Below are 24,078 nucleotides of genomic sequence, written 5' to 3' on the forward strand. Positions count from 1 at the left end.
CTGCAGCCGACAGAGGACACCAGCAGCCGATAGAATGGACACCAGCAGCCGACAGAATGGACACCAGCAGCCGACAGAATGGACACCAGCCGCTGATAGAATGGACACCAGCAGCTGACACAGAGGACACCAGCAGCAGGCAGAGAGGACACCAGTAGCAGACAGAGAGGACTCCAGCAGCCGTCAGAGAGGACACCAGCAGCCGTCACAGAGGACACCAGCAGCAGTCACAGAGGACACAAGCAACCAACAGAGAGGACACCAGCAGCCGTCAGAGAGGACAGCAGCAGCAGACACAGAGGACACCAGCAGCAGACAGAGAGGACACCAGCAGCAGACAGAGAGGACACCAGCAGCAGACAGAAAGGACACCAGCAGGAGACACAGAGGACACTAGCAGCTATGGAAGCAGCAGAAAAAAGTAGAAAGATGTGCTACCCAGTTTTTTGCACTGTCTGCCATATGAATGACTACCTCCGCTCCGGGAGGCGGTCTTATGTATGCACTCAGAGAACTGAAGAGCCTGAAGAAACTAGAAGCACTTCAAGAAGTGGAAGAGGAGGATAGAGATACAGAGAACGTCAAAACAGAGGAAACCATTGAGGATGAAGTACGGAAGCTGGAGAAGTTTATCGGGGAGGCATTCAGGGAGGCCGTGGAAAATCACCAGCAACAGTGGAACTGCCGAGACACGCAGGGAGTGAGGATCACAAGGAAGAAATGGGTGACACAGCAGTGAGATCTGGAAGCAGCGGAGCGAACCCATAAGAAAATGAGTCCAGTGCAAGCCAACGCCAGGAGTACCTAATTGGGCTGTCACGTGTGCGGATCACCGGACTAGATGGACCTCGGTCTGATCCGGTGAGGGCGTTTCTTATGTTCTTATAAGGGAAGATGGAAGTACACGGAGGACAGACCTACGGCTGGAGAGATGGCCACACACCAGAGACATGGACCTGCACCTAGAGAGGCAAGAGAAGATAGAGAGGACAGCAATCGTCGTGGGGGACTCCATCATCATACAAGTCAACAGCCACATAGCAGGAGGAAGACAGGATCGGCTGGTGACCTGCCTACCGGGAGCCAAGGTAGAAGACATAGTGTGCTGTATCGACAGGATCATCAACAGCGTGGAAGAGGAAGATACAGCGGTGGTAATCCATGTGGGGACAAACAACGTGAGCTAAAGGAAATACAGCAGGGAGTACTGAAGGACCAGTTCCGGATGCTAGGAAAGAAGCTGAAGACCAGAACGCAGAGGGTAGCGTTCTCAGAGATCCTGCCAGTACCCAGGGCCGATGAGAAGAGGCAGACGGAGCTGCAAGCAGTCAACACGTGGATGCGACACTGGTGTGAGGAAGGATTCCAGTTCGTACACAACTGGACGATGTTCTGGGGGAAGAGCAAGCTATTCAGGAAGGATGGACTCCACGTCAGTGGAGATGGAATGAGACTACTTGCAAGCAACATCAAGAGAGAAATTGAGAAGTTTTTAAACTAAGAAGAAGAGGAAAGCCGACAGTCGAAGGTCCGGGAACCGGTATACCCAGAGGATACTGTGCAAGAGGTTAGCAGGGAAGACTCAAAGAAATCCAGATGGATCAAACGGGACGCAAGAGGGAAGAAAGTGCAAGAAAGTAACAAGCCACAAACTCAAGTGTATATACACGAACGCAAGGAGTCTAAGGAACAAGATGGGTGAATTAGAAACTATGGCACTATGGGGTCGCCATACAACATATCACAAGTACAGTCAAACCTCGGTTTGCGAGTAACCTGGTTTGCGAGTGTTTTGCAAGACGAGCAAAACTTGTCTCGCAAAACTTATCTCGCAAACCAAGGGTTGACTTGATTTGCAAGCACCCCCCCCCCCCCGAGAACCGGCATCACTCCCCCCCACTCGAACCGGCACCCCCTACCTCCGCCCGAACAACTTGAAATTACCCCCCTATCTGACACCAGCACGCAGCCCACAGGACGTACCAGTGCCGCTTGAAGATCTTCCTGCCTCTGCTGGGCCTTGAGCATTTATCTGCGCATGCTCAAGGCCTTCTAATTCTCCCTCTCGCCGAGAATCTTGGCGAGAGAGAGAATTAGAAGGCCTTGAGAATGTGCAGATGCATGCTCAAGGCCCGGCAGAGGCAGGAAGATCTTCAAGTGGCACCGGCACGTCCTGTGGGCTGTGTGCTGGTGCCAGAAGGGGGGGGGGTAAGTTCAAGTTGTTAGGGCGGGGGGGGGGGGGGAAACGTATCAAAGCGAGTTTCCATTATTTCCTATGGGGAAACTCGCTTTCATATATGAGTATTTTGGTTTACAAGCATGCTTCTGGAACGAATTATGCTCGTAAACCAAGGTGCCACTGTAATTGGAAAAATTGGAGTAGACTCAATTATAGTTTTTGGTGGAATTTATTGTGTCACATTTATAAAATGGAAAGAAAAATAGCTATACAAAAAGGTAATTATAATAAATTTAAAGAGATTTGGGGGCCACTGACAAATTATTGTAATGAATAAATACCATTTTTCCATTATAAGCACAATTGCAAATGAGGGGATGGGGGGAGATTCTGAATTTTTTTTAATGTTTAGATCAGTAGAAAAGAATATATATATATATATGATATATTTGATTGCATAAGTTATAGGAGGGGTGGGAGGGAAGGGATTAAATTTTTATGTATTAATGTTACAAATGATAGAAATTGTTGTAAGATGAAAAATGAATAAAGATTTAAAAAAAAAAAAAAAAAGAAATTCAAGTAATGTATTCAATTTCATATGTCAATTATTTATACACTTGATGTAAGATGTAAAAATGAATAAAGAATTAAAAAAAATAAAAATAAAATAAACTATGGCACAAAAAGAGAACCTTGACATCATCGGCATCACAGAAACATGGTGGAACAAGGAAAACATCTGGGACACTGTGCTACCGGGATACAAGCTATACCGCAGAGCCAGAATGGGTCAAAAAGGTGGGGGCATTGCCCTGTACGTCAAAGAGGGAATAGAGTCTTCCAGATAGAACATGCCGGAAATAAAGAATAAGTTAGAATCTCTATGGATCAAAATTCCAGGAACAAATGGAACAGAAATGAAGATCGGCATCTACTACTGACCCCAGGGCAATCCGAAGAAATTGATGAAGAAATGACAGTTGAGATTAAACACAACTGCAAGGGAGGAAATGCAGTTATCATGGGTGACTTCAATAACCCAGGGATAGACTGGAACCTAGGGACCTCCGGCTGAATAGGGAAATCAAATTCCTGAATGCAGTGGGCGATTGCTTCCTGGAACAACTTGTTAAGGAAAACACGAGAGGAAATGCAATTCTGCACTTACTTCTAAATGGACTGCGAGGACCGGCACAAGATATAGAAGTAGAAGGGACGCTGGGAAGCAGTGATCACAATATGATCTGCTTCAATCTGGACTCGGGGGCGCAACAACGATTCAGAACGACAGCCACAGCACTGAACTTCCGAAAAGGGAATTACGAAGGGACAACACTCATGGGAAGAAGATTAAGAACGTTGTAAAAAAGCTAGAGCAAGCGTGGTCCCTTTTTAAGGACACAGTCACCGAGGTGCAAAATCTATATATATCGCGTATCAACAAGGGATCCAAGAGGAAAAAGAACAAGGAATTGGCGGAGCTCACTGTAGTGGTGAAAGAAGTGATCAGAGACAAGAAGATTTCTTTTAAAGCAGTGGCTTCCCCCATGTCTTTCTAAATAATAGACTATGGACTTTTCCTCCAGGAACTTTTCCAAACCTTTCTTAAAACCAGCTGTGCTATCCGCTCTTCCTGGTTGAGTTCTTTCAGTATCCTGGGATGTATTCCATCCAGTCTGGGTGATTTATCACTTTTTACCATGTCAATTTGGCTTAGTACATCTTTCAAGTTCACAGAGATTTCTTTCAGTTCTTTTGCATCATCACCCTTGAAAACCATTTTCGGTTCAGATAAATCTTTTACATCATCTTCTGTAAAGACCAAAGCAAAGAAATCATTCGATCTCTCCACTATAGCCTTATCCTTCCTGAGCACCCCATTTGCTCCTTGATCATCCAATGGTCCCACAGATTTCCTCCCAGGTTTTCCGCTTCTGATGTACCTAAAAAAATTGTTCTATGGAGTTTTTGTCTCTCTAGAAAGTTTCTCTTCATATTCTTTTTTAGTAGTTATTTTTTTATCAGTACTTTGCATCTAACTTGCTAGTGCTTATGTCTCTTATTTTCTTCATTTGGATTCTTTTTCCATTCCTTAAAGAATGTTTTTTGGGGTCTAATAGTCTCTTTCACTTCATCTTTTAACATGCAGATTCTCATTTTCTCTTCTTTCCACCTTTGTTAATACGTACAATACATCTGGTCTGGATTTCCACAATGGTATTTATTAACACCACCCATGCCTGGTTTACAGTCCTAACCTTTGCCACCGATCTTTTTTGCTTCTTTTTAACCATTTTCTTCATTTTATCGTGTTCGCCCTTTTGAAAATTAAATGTCGCTACAGTAGATTTCTAAGCAATATCACTCCAGAAATCAGCTAAAATTTGGACCAAACACAGTTACCTCCCATACTATGCCCTGAATTCCACTAAGGACCAAATCTAAAATAGCTCCCCCTTGTTGGTTCCTGGACCAGAAGTTCCAAGAAGCAGTCATTTATGACATCTAGGAATTTTACCTCCCTAGCACTCTCTGATTTAACATTTATGAAATCAAGGTTGGGGTAATTGAAATTGCACTATATTTAATAGAGAATGCACATTTCCCACAACCAAACTCAAAAAATGTTAATGTGCTTAGGCGTGTATATATGGATAGGTTAGTACCCATCTAGAGTATATTCAAAAATTATTTATGTAAGAAACTCCAAACAAGATCAGAGAAAGGAGGAAAAAAAGGAAATGTGGAGAAAAAGACCTCAGTTCAACTTCATGGGTCTGAAAAAACTCCACTTTTCCCTAAGCAACAAAGTTCATAATCTCTCACGACTCATTATAATTCAAATTCTTATTCTTGATATACTGTATCTCCTTTTTCTATTTTCTCACAAATACTGTATATTTCAGGGTTATAGTCACTCCATGTCCATTGAAAGTATATTCAAATGATCTCTCAGGATCGTGCAAACGTGAAAAAAAAGCAACTTATCTGGGTGTCGTCATCCACTTTAGATCATTCCGTTGTTGCTTCCCAGGACGTACCTCTCTTGCCACTTTAATTACAACTGACCAGCAGGAATTAATGCGGCAAGAGAGGTATGACCTGGGAAGCAACAGCAGGATGGGTCAGAAGCTTCGGACCAGGCTGCCACTTCTGGGGGACCAACAGAACACCAGTTTTGGTAGACTGGTAGGAGGGATTGAGGGAGGGGAGGAGCAGATGCTGAACCCCAGGTGGAAGGAGGGATGTGAACTGCATACCTACGAGCTAAACTGGAGAGGCAGCGAGTTCCAGCAGCCATGAGAAGAGCTCGATGCATTTGTGTCGCTCCTCGTGGAAATGGGGGGTGGGGGAGAAATAATGGATCCCAGGGAAGAGGAGATATCTTGGATATAGAGGTTGGGAGGAAGGAGATTATCAGTGCTTTAGGGAAGGGAAGAGGAATGGGATTTGATATACTGTGTCTCTGTGTTTATAATCAAAGTGGTTTATATATTATATATAGGTACTTATTTTGTACCTGGGTTAAGTGACTTGCCCAGAGTCACAAGGAGCTACAGAGAGACAAATAAAATACCTCTAACTGTTCGATTATAACATAATTACAATTTTTTAAATCACACAAGTTAAAATTTTTAATTCAAAAGAAATATATTCCCAGAGGACTCTGGAATCAACGAGTTGAATTCAGGGAAAGAAAATTAGTAGGTTAAGACCAAACATTCCTTCTACCAGCCCAGTTCAGAACAAATAGAATGTATCAAAGCATCCCTTACTTGTTTTGTAACGAAAGCCACCTCATGCCACCCAATACGTGAATCAAGATTTATATGCTCTGCCCTACTAATATTTGCATTTCTCTCACCTTAGATGCGACTCGAGCACTCTGTCCAGGCTCTTGTAGAAGGGTCGAGAGGTGTAGTAACCAGTCCAGTAGTGATCTTCACGGTCAGCATAAGAGAAGAAATCGCCACTCAATACTGGAAAGTTGGGTGGTTTCATGCCTGGCATGATTCCCATCTTCTTATAGAGACAATCAAAATAGTCAGACAGTGTGCCAAACTGGGCCTGCAGGACAAAAGTGATGCAGAGCCCGTTTCGATCATTTTGCATCTGCAAGGAATCATTTCTTAAACACAGCATCCAGCTTATGAAAGGAGAACACAACAGGGATTTCATTTTTTCCTCTCGCTCCATTTACGATGTACAGTATAAAATAACATGACTGCATTTTATGACTTTCAAACTAACAACATTCTAATAAAAGAAAATTTAACAAACAGAAATCAAGGAAAACAACATGAAAAATGAAGAAATACATGGAACAACTAACTGCCCACACGCAATGCGGGGCATGTCAGGCCTCTGGCACTGAATATCTGCGCAAGTGTGACAACCCCTTAAACCAGCCTTTTTCGCTGTCCTAACTTATGAAATATTGCCACTAGTAGCAGTGCCATTCCTAAACTTAGCTAGTTTCGCAGTGGATGTTAGAGCAGCCCTACCTGGTTAAATGCAACCAGCCAAGCTCAACGGGGTTGAACTGGGAAGGAATCTCCCTGCTCAGTTAAACCCCTTTGAATATGTAGGAATCTACATTTTGGCGCTATGGCAGCTGTTAATATGTAGTCTTTAGGACTGAATGACCTTGATAACGCGTCAGCAAGCAAGGAGAATGAATTAAGAAAAGCTAAGTAATTTCTTCTTTTTTCTCTTTGACTTAGTTTCTTTATTCATTTTTACACTTACATCAAGTGTACAGTAAATATCAACCAAATATAATACAACATCACTTGAAAAATTTTCAATATCATACACCAAGAAGATTTAACCCCCACCCCCCTCCCAAATTCATATACAACTAATATATACCACATAAAAATAATATCTTACGACAATCATCTATATATTCTTAATTTCTGATAAACTATTTCAAATTAAAGAAAAATAATTTAAATGAATTAGAAATAATGTTTTCTGGGACTAATGAGGATTAGTCAAGGTACTCGAGCGGTGGTCTGAAGATCCCTATAAACATTAGAGTTTTGTTTGCGCTCATAGAAAACTTCTGGGAGCGCAGCTGTTCAGATTTTCTTGACATTATAATCAGAAGAACAAGATTTTGATCTCTCTCTGAAGGGGACACCAGGCAGGGACGAGTGTTGCAGCCCTTTTTGGATACCTTAACCCCTACCGCACGAAGTCGTGTATTGCTAACTAGGCCTTTTTCACGTCTTTGGTTTCCGCAGCCCTGATGGGTTTTCTTTTACAGCTACTTCCTATTTCGATACAGCACTGTTGCACTTGTTTGTATTTATATTTGCAAAATTAATTAAAAAAAAAAAAAAAAGCCACGTTAGTGTTTTCTTCCTTCATGCACTTCCTCCCCCTCCCTATTGCACTTGCCTTCACATCCCTCTCTTGATCTAGGCCACTTTCTCCACCACTTCCACAGGAGCTGAACACTGTTCTGAGATCCCCCCCCCCATTTTTGGTACCATGTGAGTTGCAGTTCAGAGGTACCGATTTTCTTGCCACCGTCTCAGCTCATCTACTTGTCCTTTTGCCTTTATTCATTCGCATCTATGGTTAGTGTGCACTTGTGCATAAAGATTTACATAGAGATGGACAAACAGGCATTTGGATTTACATACCATGTGCTGTGTAGGGTATCACTTAGTTGAAACACTCCAAAAACATTGCTAGACACTTAGATAAAGAATACTTGGGAAATCTCCCTCACATGGAGTTTCCTGTCTAGATCCCGGTTACAAGCCGAGCTACTTCATAGACCCTTACCTTAGCGTGAAGCTCCGGGTGCGAGTTCATGTAATCAAAGAGCTTCTGGTAGTTTAAGAACTGAGCATCCCATTCCTGGAGCTTGTCATAACGGAAGTCATCTCCTAAGGGAACCAACAACACATTGCTACGGTACAGCTTGGATTTCTTTCTGTACTGATCCAACAGAAGGTTTGCCCTTTAGAAAGAAAAGATTTTTTTCAAGAAGACCGAGGAGGACATATAATCAGGTTTTATTTTGTTTAAATCTTTTATTCATTTTCCAAAGTTAACAAAAATGCAGTACAGTATCTGCACAAACAATGTTAATCTATCAAAATTGCCACAGCGAGATACAACCCCCCCTCCCCACCCAACCCAACCAATACCTTGCAAGAGAATAAAATATCCCTCTCCCACCCTCCCTCCCCCTGGGTGTGTGTGCAATATACCAACAGGATCAAAGGAAAAAACAATTACAATGCATCCATAAAAGATATCAAAGGGCCCCAGATTAACTTAAATCTCTTATATCTGCATTCATTTTTTCAAATCTATAAGTTAAACATAAATTTGCCCACCAAAAATTAAACTTAAGGCGATCCCAGTTCTTCCAATTGTGCTTAATCATTTGTATGGCTACCCCGGTCATGATAAGGAAAAGCCGCCCTCTATATCTGTCCAATGAGGGCTTCAGACGTAACATCGTCCCACATATGACTGCCTCATATGTCTAAGGAATCGATGCCTCAAGTAGAGCATTAATCTTATAATCAGGCTTTATTAATGTTTACGATTACATGGTTTGTGAACCTTCATTCACTGGGCTCATTCAAGTTCTGCTTATCTTAAACTAACTGTGCCAGAAAGTGTCCAACTTTGGCCCTCACCAGGTCAGGTTTTCAGGATGAATATGCATGAGATTTATTTGCATTCGACACATATTCACTGAGGAGATCCTGAAAACCCAACTAGGTTACAGCCCCTGAGGACCAAGGTTGGCCATCCCTTATCTTGAGCTAATTTTAGATCCAGCTGCATAACACGTGAAGCAGGAACACGTAAATATTTTGCCAGTTTTCTAAGGGAAAGTACATACATGCTTCCCCTTTGAAAACTGCACCATGGGAAGGAATCACACACAATTAAACTAAACTAAACTAAACCTTAGGTTTGTATACCGCATCAACTCCACGTTCGTAGAGCTCGGCACGGTTTACAGGAGATGGGATAGAAAGGAACTACAATGGAAGGTAGAGGTTTACAAGAGGAGGAGAGAAAGGAACTAAAATGAAGGTTAGAGGACCAAGTATGAAGAGTTTTTTGAGGGCTTAGATGCCAGAGATGGAAGAGTGTCAGATTTTAGAGAATAGCCAGGTCTTCAGATGTTTGCGGAAAAGTTGGAGAGAGCTCATGTTTCGTAGAGGGGAGGAAAGGTTGTTCCAGAGCTCAGTGATTCTGAAGGGAAGGGAGGTCCCTAGTTTTCCTTTATGAGAGATGCCTCTTAATGAGGGGAAGGATAGTTTTAATTTTTGGGTGGGATACATGGAGGGAGATGGATACATGGAGGGAGAGGGATACATGGAGGGAGGATCCCATGTAGGATTTTGAAAGCTAGGCAGGCGCATTTGAAATGGACCTTGGCGATTATCGGTAGCCAGTGGAGCTTGGATAGAAGCGGAGAAACATGGTCAAATTTACTTTTTGCGAAAATCAGCTTGGTTGCGGCATTCTGAATCCGCTGGAGTCTATGAAGGTTTTTCTTAGTTAGGCTTAGATATATGGAGTTGCAATAGTCCAATCTGGAAAGGATGATGGATTGGACCAGGATGGTAAAGTGATTATAACCATCTGCCTTGCACAACTTTTCCCAATTTATTTTATATGTATCTGAACGCTAACATTTCTCCAAGCTGCTCCTTGGAACGACTCCACTCAATTCCTACTATAGCCCTATACCAGGGATCTCAAAGTCCCTCCTTGAGGGCCACAATCCAGTCGGGTTTTCAGGATTTCCCCAATGAATATGCATTGAAAGCAATGCATGCACATAGATCTTATGCATATTCATTGGGGAAATCCTGAAAACCCGACTGGATTGTGGCCCTCAAGGAGGGACTTTGAGACCCTTGCCCTATACCATGCGCTTAATGACAATTCTATATAAGGTTACCATATTGGTGAAATCATAAAAAGAGGAAACAAGACCCTTCCTTTGCCCCAGCCCTGCTGCCTACCAATCTTACCCCTGGCCTCCTCCCCACCTCAAATTTCACCCATTTTCTTAGTCCCCCTTCCCATCTCTCTGCCTTCAACCCTCTTAACATAACAATTGCCACTGCTGGGTCAGACCAGTGGTCCATCATGCCCAGCAGTCTGTTCACACGGCAGCCCTTAGGTCAAATGAACTTGTCTAACTTTGTCTTGAAACCCTGGAGGGTGTTTCCCCTATAACAGCCTCCGGAAGAACGTTCCAGTTTTCTACCACTCTCTGGTATGTTTGTATGGAATCTATCCCCTTTCAACTTTAAAGCACAGTTACTTACCGTAACAGTTGTTATCCAGGGACAGCAGGCAGATATTCTCAACAGTGGGTGACGTCACCGACTGAGCCCCGCAGCAGACAGCCTCGAAAGCAGACTTGCTTGAAGATCTTTGTAAGAGCTTCCGAGTGCTGCACTGCGCATGCGCGAGTGCCTTCCCGCCCGAGTTAGGGCGCACGTCTCCTGTGAGGTACCTCAGTTCAGATACCTAGCTAAGAAGCCAACCATGAGAGGAGGGTGGGTTGTGAGAATATCTCCCTGCTGTCCCTGGATAACAACTGTTATGGTAAGTAACTGTGCTTTATCCCAGGACAAGCATGTAGCATATTCTCAACAGTGAATGAACTCCAAGCTAAGCACTAAGCATAATGGGATGGAGGGAGAGTTGGCAAGTTAAGAAAAAAGATTTTGCAAAACAGATTGGCCAAAATGGCCATCCCTTCATGAAAAGTATCCAGACAGTAATGAAAGATGAATGTATGAACCGAAGACCAAGTGGCAGCCTTGCAGGTTTCCTCAATAGGAGTTGATCTGAGGAAAGCTGCAGACGTCGCCATTGCTCGAACTCTGTGGCTCATGACTCGACCCTGCAGAGACCAGTCTGAACATAGCAGAAAGAGGTGCAAGCAGCCATCCAGTTGGATGTGGTTCGCTTCGAGACAGGATGCCCCAACTTATTTGGATCGAAGGAGATGAAAAGTTGTGGGGCTGCTCTGTGAGGTTGAGTGCGTTGCAAGTAGAAAGCCAAGGCACACTTACAGTCCAAAGTATGGAGCGCCACTTCTCCAGGGTGAGAATGAGGCTTTGGAAAAAATACTGGAAGAACAATAGATTGATTGATGTGAAATTCTGAAACAACTTTAGGTAAGAATTTAGGATGAGTGCGGAGGATAATCTTGTCATGGTGGAAAACTGTGAAAGATGGATCCGCAACCAGACATGAGAGCAATCAGGAAAACTACTTTCCAAGTAAGGTACTTGAGATGAGCCTTATCAATTGGTTCAAATGGAGGTTTCATCAATTGAGCCAGGACAACATTGAGATCCCAGACCACTGGAGGTGATTTGAGCGGTGGATGAACATTAAAAAGTCCTTTCATAAAGTGGAAAACCACAGGATGTGCAGACAAAGGTTTCCCATCAAGAGGCTGATGAAAAGCAGCAACTGCACTGAGATGGACTCGGATAGATGTAGAATGAAGTCCCGAATGTGATAAGTGCAGTAAATAATCCAAAACAGAAGCCAAGGAGGTAGACATTGGCTCCATATGTCGAGTGGAACACCAAGCAGAAAATCTAGTCCATTTCTGGCCGTAACACTGCCGAGTGGACGGCTTTCTGGAAGCTACCAAAATATCTTGTACAGATGGAGAGAACTGTATAGAGTCTGTTAGGTTGAAAGGTACCAAGCTGTTAAGTGTAGAGACTGCAGATTGGGATGAAGTATGGATCTTTGACTCTGAGTAAACAGAGACGGAAAAACTGGTAGAAGCAGAGGTTCCCTGATGCTGAGTTGAAGTAGAAGGGAGTACCATGGTTGTCTGGGCTACCGAGGAGCTATCAGTATCATGGTGGCATGGTCCATCTTGAGCTTGACAAGAGTCTTGAGAATCAGCGGGAATGGAGGAAAGGCATATAGAAATCGGTCTGTCCATTCCAGAAGGAACACATCTGCCTCGAGGCGATGAGGAGAATATATCCTGGAGCAAAATTGAGGCAGCTTGTTGTTGAGGGGAGATGCAAAGGGGTCTATCTGAGGGGTTCCCCATTAGCAAACACCTGACGTAGAGGCGAGGAATTGAGTGTCCATTCGTGAGGTTGCAGAAGATGACTCAATTTGTCTGCCAGGCAGTTGTGCTGACCTTGAATGTATACAGCTCTGAGAAAGATGTTGCGATGGATTGCCCAATCCCACAGCTTCAGAGCCTCTTGACAAAGGGAGTGAGATCCCATACCTTCCTGTTTGTTGACGTATTACATGGCGACTTGGTTGTCCGTCCAGACAAGGACCACTTTGTCGTGAAGCTTTGAGAGCATTGAAAATCGCTCTGAGTTCCAACAGATTGATGTGACAAAGATGGTCTGCAGGAGACCAATAACCTTGAGTGCAGAGACCGTCTAGATGGGCTCCCCATGTGTAGTTTGATGAGTCGGTTGTGAGGACCTTCTGATGAGGGAGATTGTGAAACAGCAAACCTCTGGAAATATTGGAAGAGAGCATCCACCAGTGGAGAGATTATTTCAACAAAGGAGTGACCGTAAGTTGTTGAGAAATCGGGTTGGTAGCTTGTTGCCACTGGGATGCCAGGGTCCACTGAGGTATATGAAGGTGAAGTTTGGCAAAAGGAGTTACGTGAACTGTAGAAGCCATGTGACCTAGTAAAATCATCATTTGTCTCACTGAAACTGACGTGAGATGAGACACCTGATGGCAAAGGCGAATGAGGGCGGCCTGACGAGGTTGAGGCAGGAATGCTCTGAGCTGTACCGTGTCCAGAATGGCCCCCATGAATTGGAGAGACTGAGATGGGTTCAGCTGGGATTTTGGAAAGTTGACTTCGAACCCCAGACTTTGGAGGAACATAACAGTCTGTTGGGTCGCTGCAATAACCCCTTGTTGAGAGGGGGCTTTGATAAGCCAGTCGTCCAGGTATGGAAAAACTTGAAGACCCTGGATACAGAGGGCGGCAGCCAACATCACCACCAGACACTTTGTGAAGACTCTGGGGGGATGAGGCAAGGCCAAAAGGAAGAACTCTGTACTGTAGATGAAGGTTCCCCACCCTGAACCTTAGATATTTGCGAGAGGCTGGATGAATGGGGATATGAGTGTAAGTCTCTTTGAGATCCAGAGAGCATAGCCAATCTCCCCGATTCATTAGGGAGTATAGAGTTGGTAAAGAAAGTATCCGAAACTTCTCTTTGACTAGAAATTTGTTGAGGGCTCTGAGGTCTAGAATGGGTCGCAAATCCCCCGTCTTCTTGGGAACTAGAAAATAACGGGAATAAAAACCCTTGTCCCGTTGATGTAAAGGGACTTCTTCAACAGCTCGAAGGCACAGAAGAGCCTGAACTTCCTGAAGAAGAAGGGGAAGTTGCGACGAATTTGAAGGACACTCTCTTGGAGGACGATCTGGAGGTACCTGAAGAAAGTGTAGAGAGTATCCTTCCCGAAGAATGGTGAGAACCCAGAGATCTGAGGTGAACAGTTGCCACTGGGGATAAAAATGGATAAGACGACCTCCGATGGGCAGAAGAGAATTCTGATGTAAGGAGATTGGCATGCTCAGACTGGGAACGTCAAAAAGACTGAGATGGTTTAGTTGCAGCAGGTGGTTGAGCTTTCTGCTGCCGTTGTTGTTGTGGTGGCCTGGCGTTGATTTTTGAGGATAACGATGTGGTGGTTGTTTGTATGGCCGAGCAGGAGGAATCTTAGGCTTTGGCCGAAACAACGAGCGCTCATGTTCAGAGAGGCGCTTCGTAGCAGCTTCAATGGATTCATCAAACAGTTAATTTCCCTGGCAAGGCAAGTTGACTAGGCGGTTCTGCAAATTGGGGTCCATATCAACAATGCAGAGCCAGGCTAGGCGACGCATGGCTACTGCAAAGGCAGAGACCCTGGAAGAGAGCTCAAAGGCATCGTATGTGGCTTGTAGCATGAAGAGGCGAAGTTGAGACAGAGTTGTGATAATCTGCTTGAATTTCGGAAGACACTGCTCCTCAAGAGCCGAGTAGAATTTGGGCATCAATTTGAGGAAGTAGTTGAAATAAGTAGTGAAAGTGTAGTTATAATTCAGAATGCGGTTAGCCATCATGGAATTTTGATACAACCTACGGTCAAACTTGTCCATAGTATGGCCCTCCCTACCTGGAGGGACCGCTGCATAGATTTTTGATGGATGAGATTTCTTTAAAGAGGATTCCACAATCAAAGACTGGTGGAATAATTGAGATTTTTCAAAGCCTGTGCAAGGTACTGTGCTATATCTGGATTCCAGCTTGGATGGAATAGCAGTAATGGAATAAGGAGTTTCCATATTCCTGATGAAAGTTTGCTTCAAAACTGGAGTCATAGGAAGGCGCAAAGATTCCTTGGGTGGATGAGGCAACTCCATATCCGCCAAGTATTCAGGAGTATATTTGGAATCAGAATGGAGATCCAGCTGCAAAGCTTTCCCCATGTCGAAAACGAACCTGGCAAAAGAGGCAGACTTCGAAGTAGAGACATCTTCCGGAGAAGGAGTGCGAGACCGAGGCACTGCAGAGTAGGAGGGAGAAGCCTCTCTGGAATACTGAGAGAGAGGCTCCGAGTCCAGGCGCACAGTGATTGAGGAAGCTGCACTACCTGCGTGAGGAGGAGTCAGTGAGTGTTTGCGCTTCAAAACCCTCGATGTGAAGTTCCCGGGGTTCGTGGAACAGATTGGGTCGAGGCAGGAGGAGAAGACTCCTTCGGAGGTGGTCTCGATGGATGTGTCCTCGACCTCGATAGACTTCGAGGAGAAGCAGCCGGTGTAATAGCTTTTCGAGACTTATGTTTAGATTTGGAAGGAGTCTCAGGAGCCCAGTATCCAAAGAAGGCGAAGGCTTCTGTAGTGGAGATGTCCCGTGAGGAAGCTTGGAAGCAACATGCCTTGAGCGATGCTTCGGTCGAGGTGGAGGAGACTGTGTCCGAGTAGGTGAAGAGTCACTGGATGAGAACCGACGAGACTTCTGAGGCTTGCCTCGAGGTGATTCCACCAGGGTCTCAGACTGCTGCTCAGGCTGGCTCAGAGGAAGCTGGATTGAGGACGGGAGGAGTTGAGCCATGACCGAGGAAATCTGTGTGGTCAGAATGCTTTTAACATGTCCTCTAACATGGGCACCGAGATAAAGGGATCAGGTCTCGAAGGTGCAGCAGTGCGCTCCAAGGAGGGCGACCTCAAGGTTGAGTATTCCCAATGTTTGGAGGCACGCTTAGCTGGAGGTCTCGAAGAGGCTGGCAGGACCGTAGGCATGGCCTGGGATGCCTGAGACTCTGGAGGCTTCTTAGGAATGGTACCTGAAGGAGAGACAGGAGACTTACCCGCTGAGATCTTCAGAGGAGGTGCTGCCGAGGCCTTCGAGGCCAAAGGAGTCCTTGGTGGAGGACTTGGTGGAGGCAGAGGCTGGAGTCGAAGTCGAGGACTTAGAGGTCGAGGCCGTCCCCGAAGCTGAGGTCGAGGTCTTGTCAGTCGGCTGGTCCATCGTGCCAAAAAGTTGGAGGAGCTTGGCACGGCGCCAACAAAGTGCCCGAGGTTGAAGGGTAGCACAGCACGAAGAAGCGTCGGGACAATGTTCAGGACCTAAGCAGACAATACACCGACTATGAGGATCGGTGATTGAAAGGGTCTTGTTGCGCTGGTTAGAGGCCAGGACATAGAAAAAATAAAGGCCAACGTATCGAACGAGGCAAGCGGCCAGGCCTAGGCCAAAAGGCTGCTGGCCGGAAGAAATACAAAAATAAAAGTTTAAATTTTTTTGTTTTACAAAAGAAAACTGGAGAGGAACGCGAGCACAGCGACTTAATAAAAATAAAAAAGCCGCAGTGAGAGAAGGCAACGAAAGATGCAGAGCTGAAGTACAGATGACTTCTCGGCTCCGCGGAAAACGTTGAACTGAGGTACTTCACAGAAGATGCGTGCCCTAACTCGGGCGGGAAGGCACTCGCATGCGCAGTGCAGCACTCAGAAGCTCTTACAAAGATCTTCAAGCAAGTCTGCTTTTGAGGCTGTCCGCTGCGGGGCTCTGTCGGTGACGTCACCCGCTGTTGAGAATATGTTGCCTGCTTGTCCTGGGATAAAGAGTGCCCTCTCGTTCTCCCTACCTTGGAGAGGGTGAACAACCTGTCTTTATCTACTAAGTCTATTCCCTTCATTATCTTGAATGTTTCGATCATGTCCCCTCTGACTTCTCTTTTCAAGGGAGAAGAGGTCCAGTTTCTCCAATCTCTCACTGTACGGAAACTCCTCCAGCCCCTTTAGATGTATTAAGAGGAGGGAACCCAGGGGTTGGGTTGGATGCAGGAAAGTCAGCTAGCTGGCTCTCTCTTATGCTATATGCGATGTTCAGATAGGACTAATCTTTTATGCGGTCCGATTTGGCAGCTAAACTTATGCGGTTAAGTGTTTAATATCAGCAGAGAGGAAGGCCGGATGCCAGGTGAAGGCTGCTGCTGCCACTGCTGCAATGAAGGGGAAGAAATTTGGAAGCTGATGCTGACCCCGGGAGCACCTTCTTATGGTCTCTGCACCCAGGGAGGACTGCCCCTCTCCCCCCCATGGAGCCAGAACCGACGACTCTGATTTTTCTTTAAATCAAATTGTTTCAGCCAAACTAAATCAGTGAATCGATCTGAATCATGAATCAGAAAGTGGTAATGCTAAGTGCCATTTAGAGAATGCCACGGGGACACAATTTGTCCCTGTCTCTGCGGGAAACCATCCCGTATCATTCTTTAGTGTCTATCTCATCTACACCAGCGTTCTTCAATGCAAGGCTTAAAGAATGACACAGGGACGGTTTCCCACGGTTAACTGCAAGGACAAGGACAAATTCTGTCCCCGGGTCTTTCTCTACACTGAATATCAGCGAATAAAAGTGCACAAACCATTTAATCAGCTGTTTTAGGCAGGGTAAATTGCCCCCCTATTTCTAACTGTGCATGTCTTTGAAAACTGGTATACACTGACCTTTCAGCTATGTTGGCATCTGTGATTGCCTTGGGTGGCACCTTCCATGGACAGTTGATTCTTCCTCCAGGCAGGCGTCTGAAATCAAACTGACAGCAGATTTTGGGGTCAGGACCACAGGTATGGGGCACATCGTAACTGTAGAAGGGCATCATGTGGCAGAAGATATCGGTGCTGGAGTCTGGATCTGAGAAAGGGACAGAAGCCAGAGGTGTAGATGTTTCATTCTTAGAAAACTCAAGTCCAACCCTAACCCAGCCCCCGCATTACAAAGCACTGACCATACTTTCCACACTGAAAGTCCGATCAGGGAACGAGAAGACTTCTTTTTGGTCACCTTCCGCTGGACTGACTTCATCCGGTTTAGATCTCCAGAACTGGACGCAATATTCTCATTTTATTAATCCGGATCCCCTTCCTTTCTCTCCTATTTCAAATGTAGTTCTTGCCCCATTACTTTTGTTCCAGTACGTCTGTTTGACTAAATTTGAACCTGCATTTTGTGTAATATCCATTTTTTTATTTACTGTACTCCACCTAGAAGTCTGAATAGGCGGAATAACACATTTTAAAGAAACTTGGGCATCATTGCCTCCTTTTTCCTACTGGTCATTCCTCTTCCTATGCAGCCATACATCTGCTTGTCCACTTTATCAACACAAACACTGTACTGGCCCTCAGGTTTTTGCAGCCCAAAAGCATAATCTGTAGAAATGTTTAGAATGATGCTTAAATGCTGACTATCAGCACTTAACCACATAAGTGCTGACTGCCCCCGGACCGCTGTATGTGTGAAACTGCCAAAATTGCACCTAAGTATGAAGTTACAGAATAGCACTTAACTTACATATTTGCAAGTGAGGCAAACACATGAGCGAAGCAAGGGTGGGACTCACATTTACTCAAGTAACTTACAGAATTCTGTAAGACATGCATGAACCCTTGGCAGTAAAGAACTTACTGAACACACCACAATGGACACGGTCCTCTATGTGTTGTTGTTTTTTTTTAAACTTATTTATTCATTTTTCCATCAATCAACAAGTTTACAATTTTATACAATATATTATACACAATCACTTGTACATTCTTACCCATATATCTTATCAAGTTGTAAAATATCCCACCCCATCCCCCCCATTTCTATATTTCAATCTTATCATATTCTAACTCTTTCATTATATATTCAGTCAATCTTGTAAAGGTGCCAAATCATTTGAATATTCCATTAATGGCCCCCAAATCTTTTTAAAATTCTTGTAATTCCCATTCTGTAATGCAATAGCTTTTTCCATTCTATATATATAACACACTGTATTCCACCAAAACGTAAAATTCAGACTTGTATAGTCTTTCCAATTCCTAGTTATGTGCTGAATGGCAACTCCTGTTAATATTAACAATAATTTATTATTGGATCCTGAAATTTGACTTTTATATCTCATTGAAGTGCCAAATAAAATTGTATCATAGGACAGGGCGACATGATTTTCTAACAACAAATGAATTTGACTTCCAGAATACATTTATACAAGGACAGAAAAAAATTAAATGATCTAAAGTCCCTGCTTCCTGCTTACAATGCCAACATCTATTAGACCTAGAATTATCTACTTTCTGTAAACGAACTGGGGTCCAAAACACTCTATGCAACAAAAACAACCATGTTTGTCTCATAGATGCTGACATTGTTGATTTTATTCTCCAAGACCAAATTCATGGCCATTGAGATGCCAAAATTTGGTGTTTTATCTCAATGCTCCAAATATCCCTCAACCCAGTTTTCTTTTTTTTTATTCAAATATTCGCTTAATAATTTATACCACTGTGTGGCTTGGTGACCCAAGAAATCCGCCTGAAAGCAAAGGAATTCTAAACTATATTGATTATTAAGAGTCTTCCATTCAGGGAACCCCTCCTGAATAGCCTGCTTCAATTGCAACCATTTAAAATTTTGATTTTTATTTAGACCAAATTTGTGTTGCAATTGTGAAAAACTAAGCAGCGATCCATTTAAAATAACATCATTCAAGGTACGAATACCCCCAATAATCCATTGCTTCCAAACGATTTGAGCTCCGTCAATTTTGATCTTGGAGTTTACCAAATGGATTGGTGTAAAGATTTAGCAATTGGAATAAGTGACAGGTTACTAACATACCTTAATGTTTTCCATGTGTCAACAAATATTTTATCTTCTCTATATCTTCTAGGTATTTTTATACTAAGCAAATGAACCAAATGAAAAGGAAACAGGAGTCGCCATTCCAAGTATAACCAATCTGGGACATTCTCCATGAGCTCCGGGAGGATCCAATACATACCCTGACGTAGAATATAGGCTTGATGATACCTATAAAAATTTGGAAAATTTACCCCTCCCTCCATAATTGATCTTTGTAAAGATACTAAAGCAATTCTTGGTCTTTTACCCAACCAAACAAATTTCGTAAGAATACCATTTAACTTTTTATAGAATGACCCCTGAAAAAAAACTGGTATCATACTCATTTGATAGCAAACTACAGGTAATATCATCATTTTAATAGTTTGAACTCTCCCCCACCATGATAAATGCAATGGATTCCATTTTTCACACATCTCTGTAACTTTTTTAAGTAAAAGTTTTTCATTTTCCTTTACTGTATCATCAACATTATTTTTAATTAGTATACCTAAATACTTTAGGCCCTCATCTTTCCATACAAAATCAAATGAATCAAATAATCCTTTGACACAGTGAACATTAAGCGGTAAAACTTCAGACTTACTCCAATTAATCTTATATCCTGAAAATTTTCCAAATCTCTCTATCACTTCAAGTAGGCATGGTATGGTGGTCTCTGGATTCCTCAAATAAAGTAAAATATCATCTGCATAAGCAGAAAGTTTATATTCCCAGTTTGAATAGGGAATACCCTGTATCCCCTCTGCTTGATTAATAGCAATTAACAAGGGTTCCAGAACAACATCAAAAAGCAACGGAGATAAAGGACAACCCTGCCTAACCCCCCTCCGCAAGTCAAATCTATCTGATAAACTATTATTAATAAATCTTGCACCAGGGGAGCTATACAGCGTTTGAATCATTTGAATGAACCCAGATCCCACCCCAAACCAATCCAATGCCTAATACATAAAATTCCATTCTACCCTGTCAAAGGCCTTTTCTGCATCTAGAGAGACCATAAACGTCGGATCTTTTACTGTTTTTGTTAAATTTAAAGTATGAAACGCCAATCTAGTGTTATGTGAAGAATGTCTCCTTGCAACAAATCCTGTTTGATGAGTATCTATAATGTATGGGAGAGCTTTTGCCAATCTTAACACCATTATTTTAGCAAGAATTTTCCCATCTACATTTATTAATGAAATAGGCCTATAGTTTGATACCAAAGTAGGATCTCTGTTTGGTTCTGGCAAAACAATAACCACCGAATCTGCCATAGTACCTGTAATACAACCATTAGTCAGTTGATACTTATACAAATTTAACAGATATGGTAAAAGAGTAATTTGAAATGATTTATAAAATTCCACTGTAAACCCATCACCACCTGGAGCGGATCCAACTCTAAGAGATTTCAATGCTTCTTCTAACTCTTTTAGAGATAAAGGTTCTTCTAAACTTCCTTTTATATGTTCAGGAATTTTTGGACCAACAAGTAAATTTAAAAAATTTAAACCATCTTGTTCTTTATTTCTATAATTTTCTGAAGAATATAGATCCTTATAGAAAGCAAGAAACTGTTTTAAAATATGCTCATTTTTAGTGTATGAATCCCCTTTATTATAACAATTTTTGTCCTCCTTTTTTTTGCCTTAAGATAATTTGCTAATAATTTTCCAGCCTTATTTGAATGTCCATAATACTGAGCTTGCTGATAAAACAAATCCTCTCTAACAAGCTTTGAAGATAACTCATTGTATTTGGCTTTAGCTTTTAACAAAATTTGCAATGTCTTCTGCTCCCACCTATCCACTAATTTTTTTTTCTAAAATTTTAATTTCTTTTTCCAAATCATAGAATTGTCTCTTCGTTTGTTTTCTGACATATGCTGAATATGAAATAATATATCCTCTCATGGTTGCTTTAAAAGCAACCCATACCATCTCAATATTAACATCTCCAGAATCATTAATTTGAAAAAACTTATTCATTTTTGATTTAAACTCACCAGTAAATTTTAGATCTGCAATCAAAGCATTATCAAACCTCCAAATCGGCTTTGCATCCACTTGCTCATCCAATTGTAATTCAATCCAAACACCACCATGATCAGATAAAATTATCGGATCTATGATGGCTTTATTCACTTTCTGAGCTATTTTATTTGAAACAAATATATAATCAATTCTTGAAAACAAATTATGCACTTGAGAACAGAAGGAAAATTCCCGATCATTAAAATGAAAAATACGCCATATATCTGTTAAATCACAAGATTGAACCAAATTATCTAAACCTAATGATTTTAAAATTTTACTTGGACTTTTATCCATTATCGGATCCATTACAGCATTGAAATCTCCAGCCACCACTAGATTAGAAGCAGCCAGTGGCAATAGTAATTTTTGTATATTTTTGAAAAACTCCATTTGATTAGTATTTGGAGCATACAAATTAAACAAATCAAGGGTATTATTTCCCATGCTCATTTTGATATGTACCCACCTTCCCAAGGGATCTGCAGCCACCATTTGAAAGTTTGCTGAACATTTCTTGCTTATTAATATTGCCACACCTGCCTTCTTCCCATTCGCTGGCGCAAAAAAACACTTGGAAATCCACCCCCCTTCCAGCTTCCTAGATTCATTAATCGATAGGTGTGTCTCTTGTATGAAATATATGTCCGAGTTCTGTTTCTTAAGGAAATCTAACATTTTTCTTTTCTTAATCACATGATTGAGGCCATTTACATTCAAGGAAAAAAACTTAATCATCATTAACACATATCTTCATTATAATATCATCATATTTTATAATTATTATCAAATGATCAGGCACCCATGCATTCATAACTTCCAATATTAAATCCTTTAAATTCTCATTTCTCTTCTTTCCCAAATGTACTCTGAAACAAATATTCAATAATCCCTTAATCCCCCACCCCTCCCCTCCTTCCCTCCACATATTCACTTTCCCTTCATCTTTCTTCCCCAAATTCATCACTAAATTATTAATGCTCCCCCCAACCCTATCCCTCCCAAACCCTCCCTCCAAATGGATAAACTTGTAACGCACATAGGAAATGCAACCCCACACTCCCCCCAGACAACCTTTAAAAATATTTCAATTCATATAATATTAAAAATCTATTCAATTCAAATATTATCATATCTATATATCAATTAATATCTTGACCTTAAAATAATCATCCAAAGAAATTCATTTATCTATAATAGCATTCAATTAAATTTCATAATTCAATTTATCCCTACATTTAATCTTTTAATAATTATCCCACCATATTTATTATTAGTAAATTGATAATCCCCATCCATACCCTACAATCTTTAAAAAACATACTTTTACTTAAATCTCTAATTTCATATCAAATTCATTTAATTTCATATATCTCTATTTCCCTTCAAGTATATCTGTTCATTTATTTCATATCTATTACTTATTAAAATATTTTATTATATCAGACCTATAAATTCATTAATATATTGACCTTAAATAACCCTCCAAAAAAATTCATTTACCTTTAATATCATTCAATTAAATTTCATAACTCAATGTTATCCCCATATTTAATATTTTAATACTTATCCCACATTATTTGTTCTTAGTAAATTAATGATCCATTTCTATCATTTCTATTACTTATTAAAATATTTTATTATATCCCCCTTTACCAATATATCCTACAATTCCACTTAACTAACATATATTAGCAGGTTCTAAAATGAATTTTTAATACAGTCCATCTGCTTCACTTCTTCTTACTTCTTTCTTCTTTTTTCATTCTTGACCAGCTTCACATAGACATAGGTTCTGGATTTGTAAGGAAGTTTTTCAACTTTTCTGGGTCATCAAAATAAAGTGATTTGTTCCCCAAAGAAATTCTCATTCTTGCCGGATAGTATAACCCGTACTTGTAACCTTTTTCCTTCAGCTGAGCTCTTAATTGCAGAAATTGCTGTCTCACAGCTACAGTGACTTTTTCAAAGTCTGGCAGAAATATGATCTTAGATCCCTTATAGTTTAAATTTCTGTCTGCTTTTGCCAAACTTAATATTTGCATTGCTTGGCTGAACCTTAACAGCTTAAAGATCAGAGGTCTAGGCTTTGAATTCCCAGCTGACCGTTTGAAAGGAATCCTGTGGGCACATTCGATTTCTAATGGGAACCTTGTATTTAACTGAAGCAGTTTTGGAAGTAAATTTTCCAGACATTGTATCGGATTTTCCCCTTCCAAATTTTCTCCCAAACCAATAATTTTTATATTCTTCCTCCTTCCACGATTTTCATAGTCCACCAGTTTCTTCTGCAGTTCTCTGATCAGTTTATTATCTTCCTTTGTTTGTGCTGCAGCCACTTCTACCTGCTCCACTCTGGATTCTAAAACGGTCATTTTCTGATTCACTGCCTCCAATTGCCTGTTTATATTTAAAACCTCTTCTTTTACTTCACTTATGCTTTCCGCGTTTTTTTGAATTTGTTTTGAGATTTTTTTCAGTTCCGCCATTATTTCTTTCCTCCCACTTTCCTCTTCATCCGGAAGCGGGGCTTTAGCTGCGGCAACCATATCCTGTTTGAGGCGCTTTGCCGTGCCAGCTTTTGCGAAAGCTGAATCGATCTTTCCCTGACTTGTGCTCGTCATACTCATATATCTCCTGGCATAAGAAAAACTTGAAATTT

General features: G+C 41.9%; 1 protein-coding gene across 4 annotated transcripts in view; it reads right to left on the reverse strand.

Moving 5' to 3' along the window:
- The window catches only part of MAN2A2 (mannosidase alpha class 2A member 2), a 115,056-nt gene that overhangs the window by 60,903 nt on the left and 30,075 nt on the right, over positions 1 to 24,078 (reverse strand). For 3 of the 4 annotated variants that reach the window (XM_033920503.1, XM_033920505.1, XM_033920502.1), the window contains 3 exons: positions 17,211 to 17,397; positions 7,982 to 8,159; positions 6,048 to 6,250 (listed from right to left, as the gene is read on the reverse strand). In XM_033920503.1, coding sequence (XP_033776394.1) covers positions 6,048 to 6,250; positions 7,982 to 8,159; positions 17,211 to 17,397 — 568 coding nt within the window. The remainder of the gene's footprint in view (positions 1 to 6,047; positions 6,251 to 7,981; positions 8,160 to 17,210; positions 17,398 to 24,078) is intronic. The other variant, XM_033920504.1, reaches the window with a different exon arrangement.

The sequence above is a fragment of the Geotrypetes seraphini genome, chromosome 14 (assembly GCF_902459505.1).
Source record: "Geotrypetes seraphini chromosome 14, aGeoSer1.1, whole genome shotgun sequence".
Lineage (NCBI taxonomy): Eukaryota > Metazoa > Chordata > Amphibia > Gymnophiona > Dermophiidae > Geotrypetes > Geotrypetes seraphini.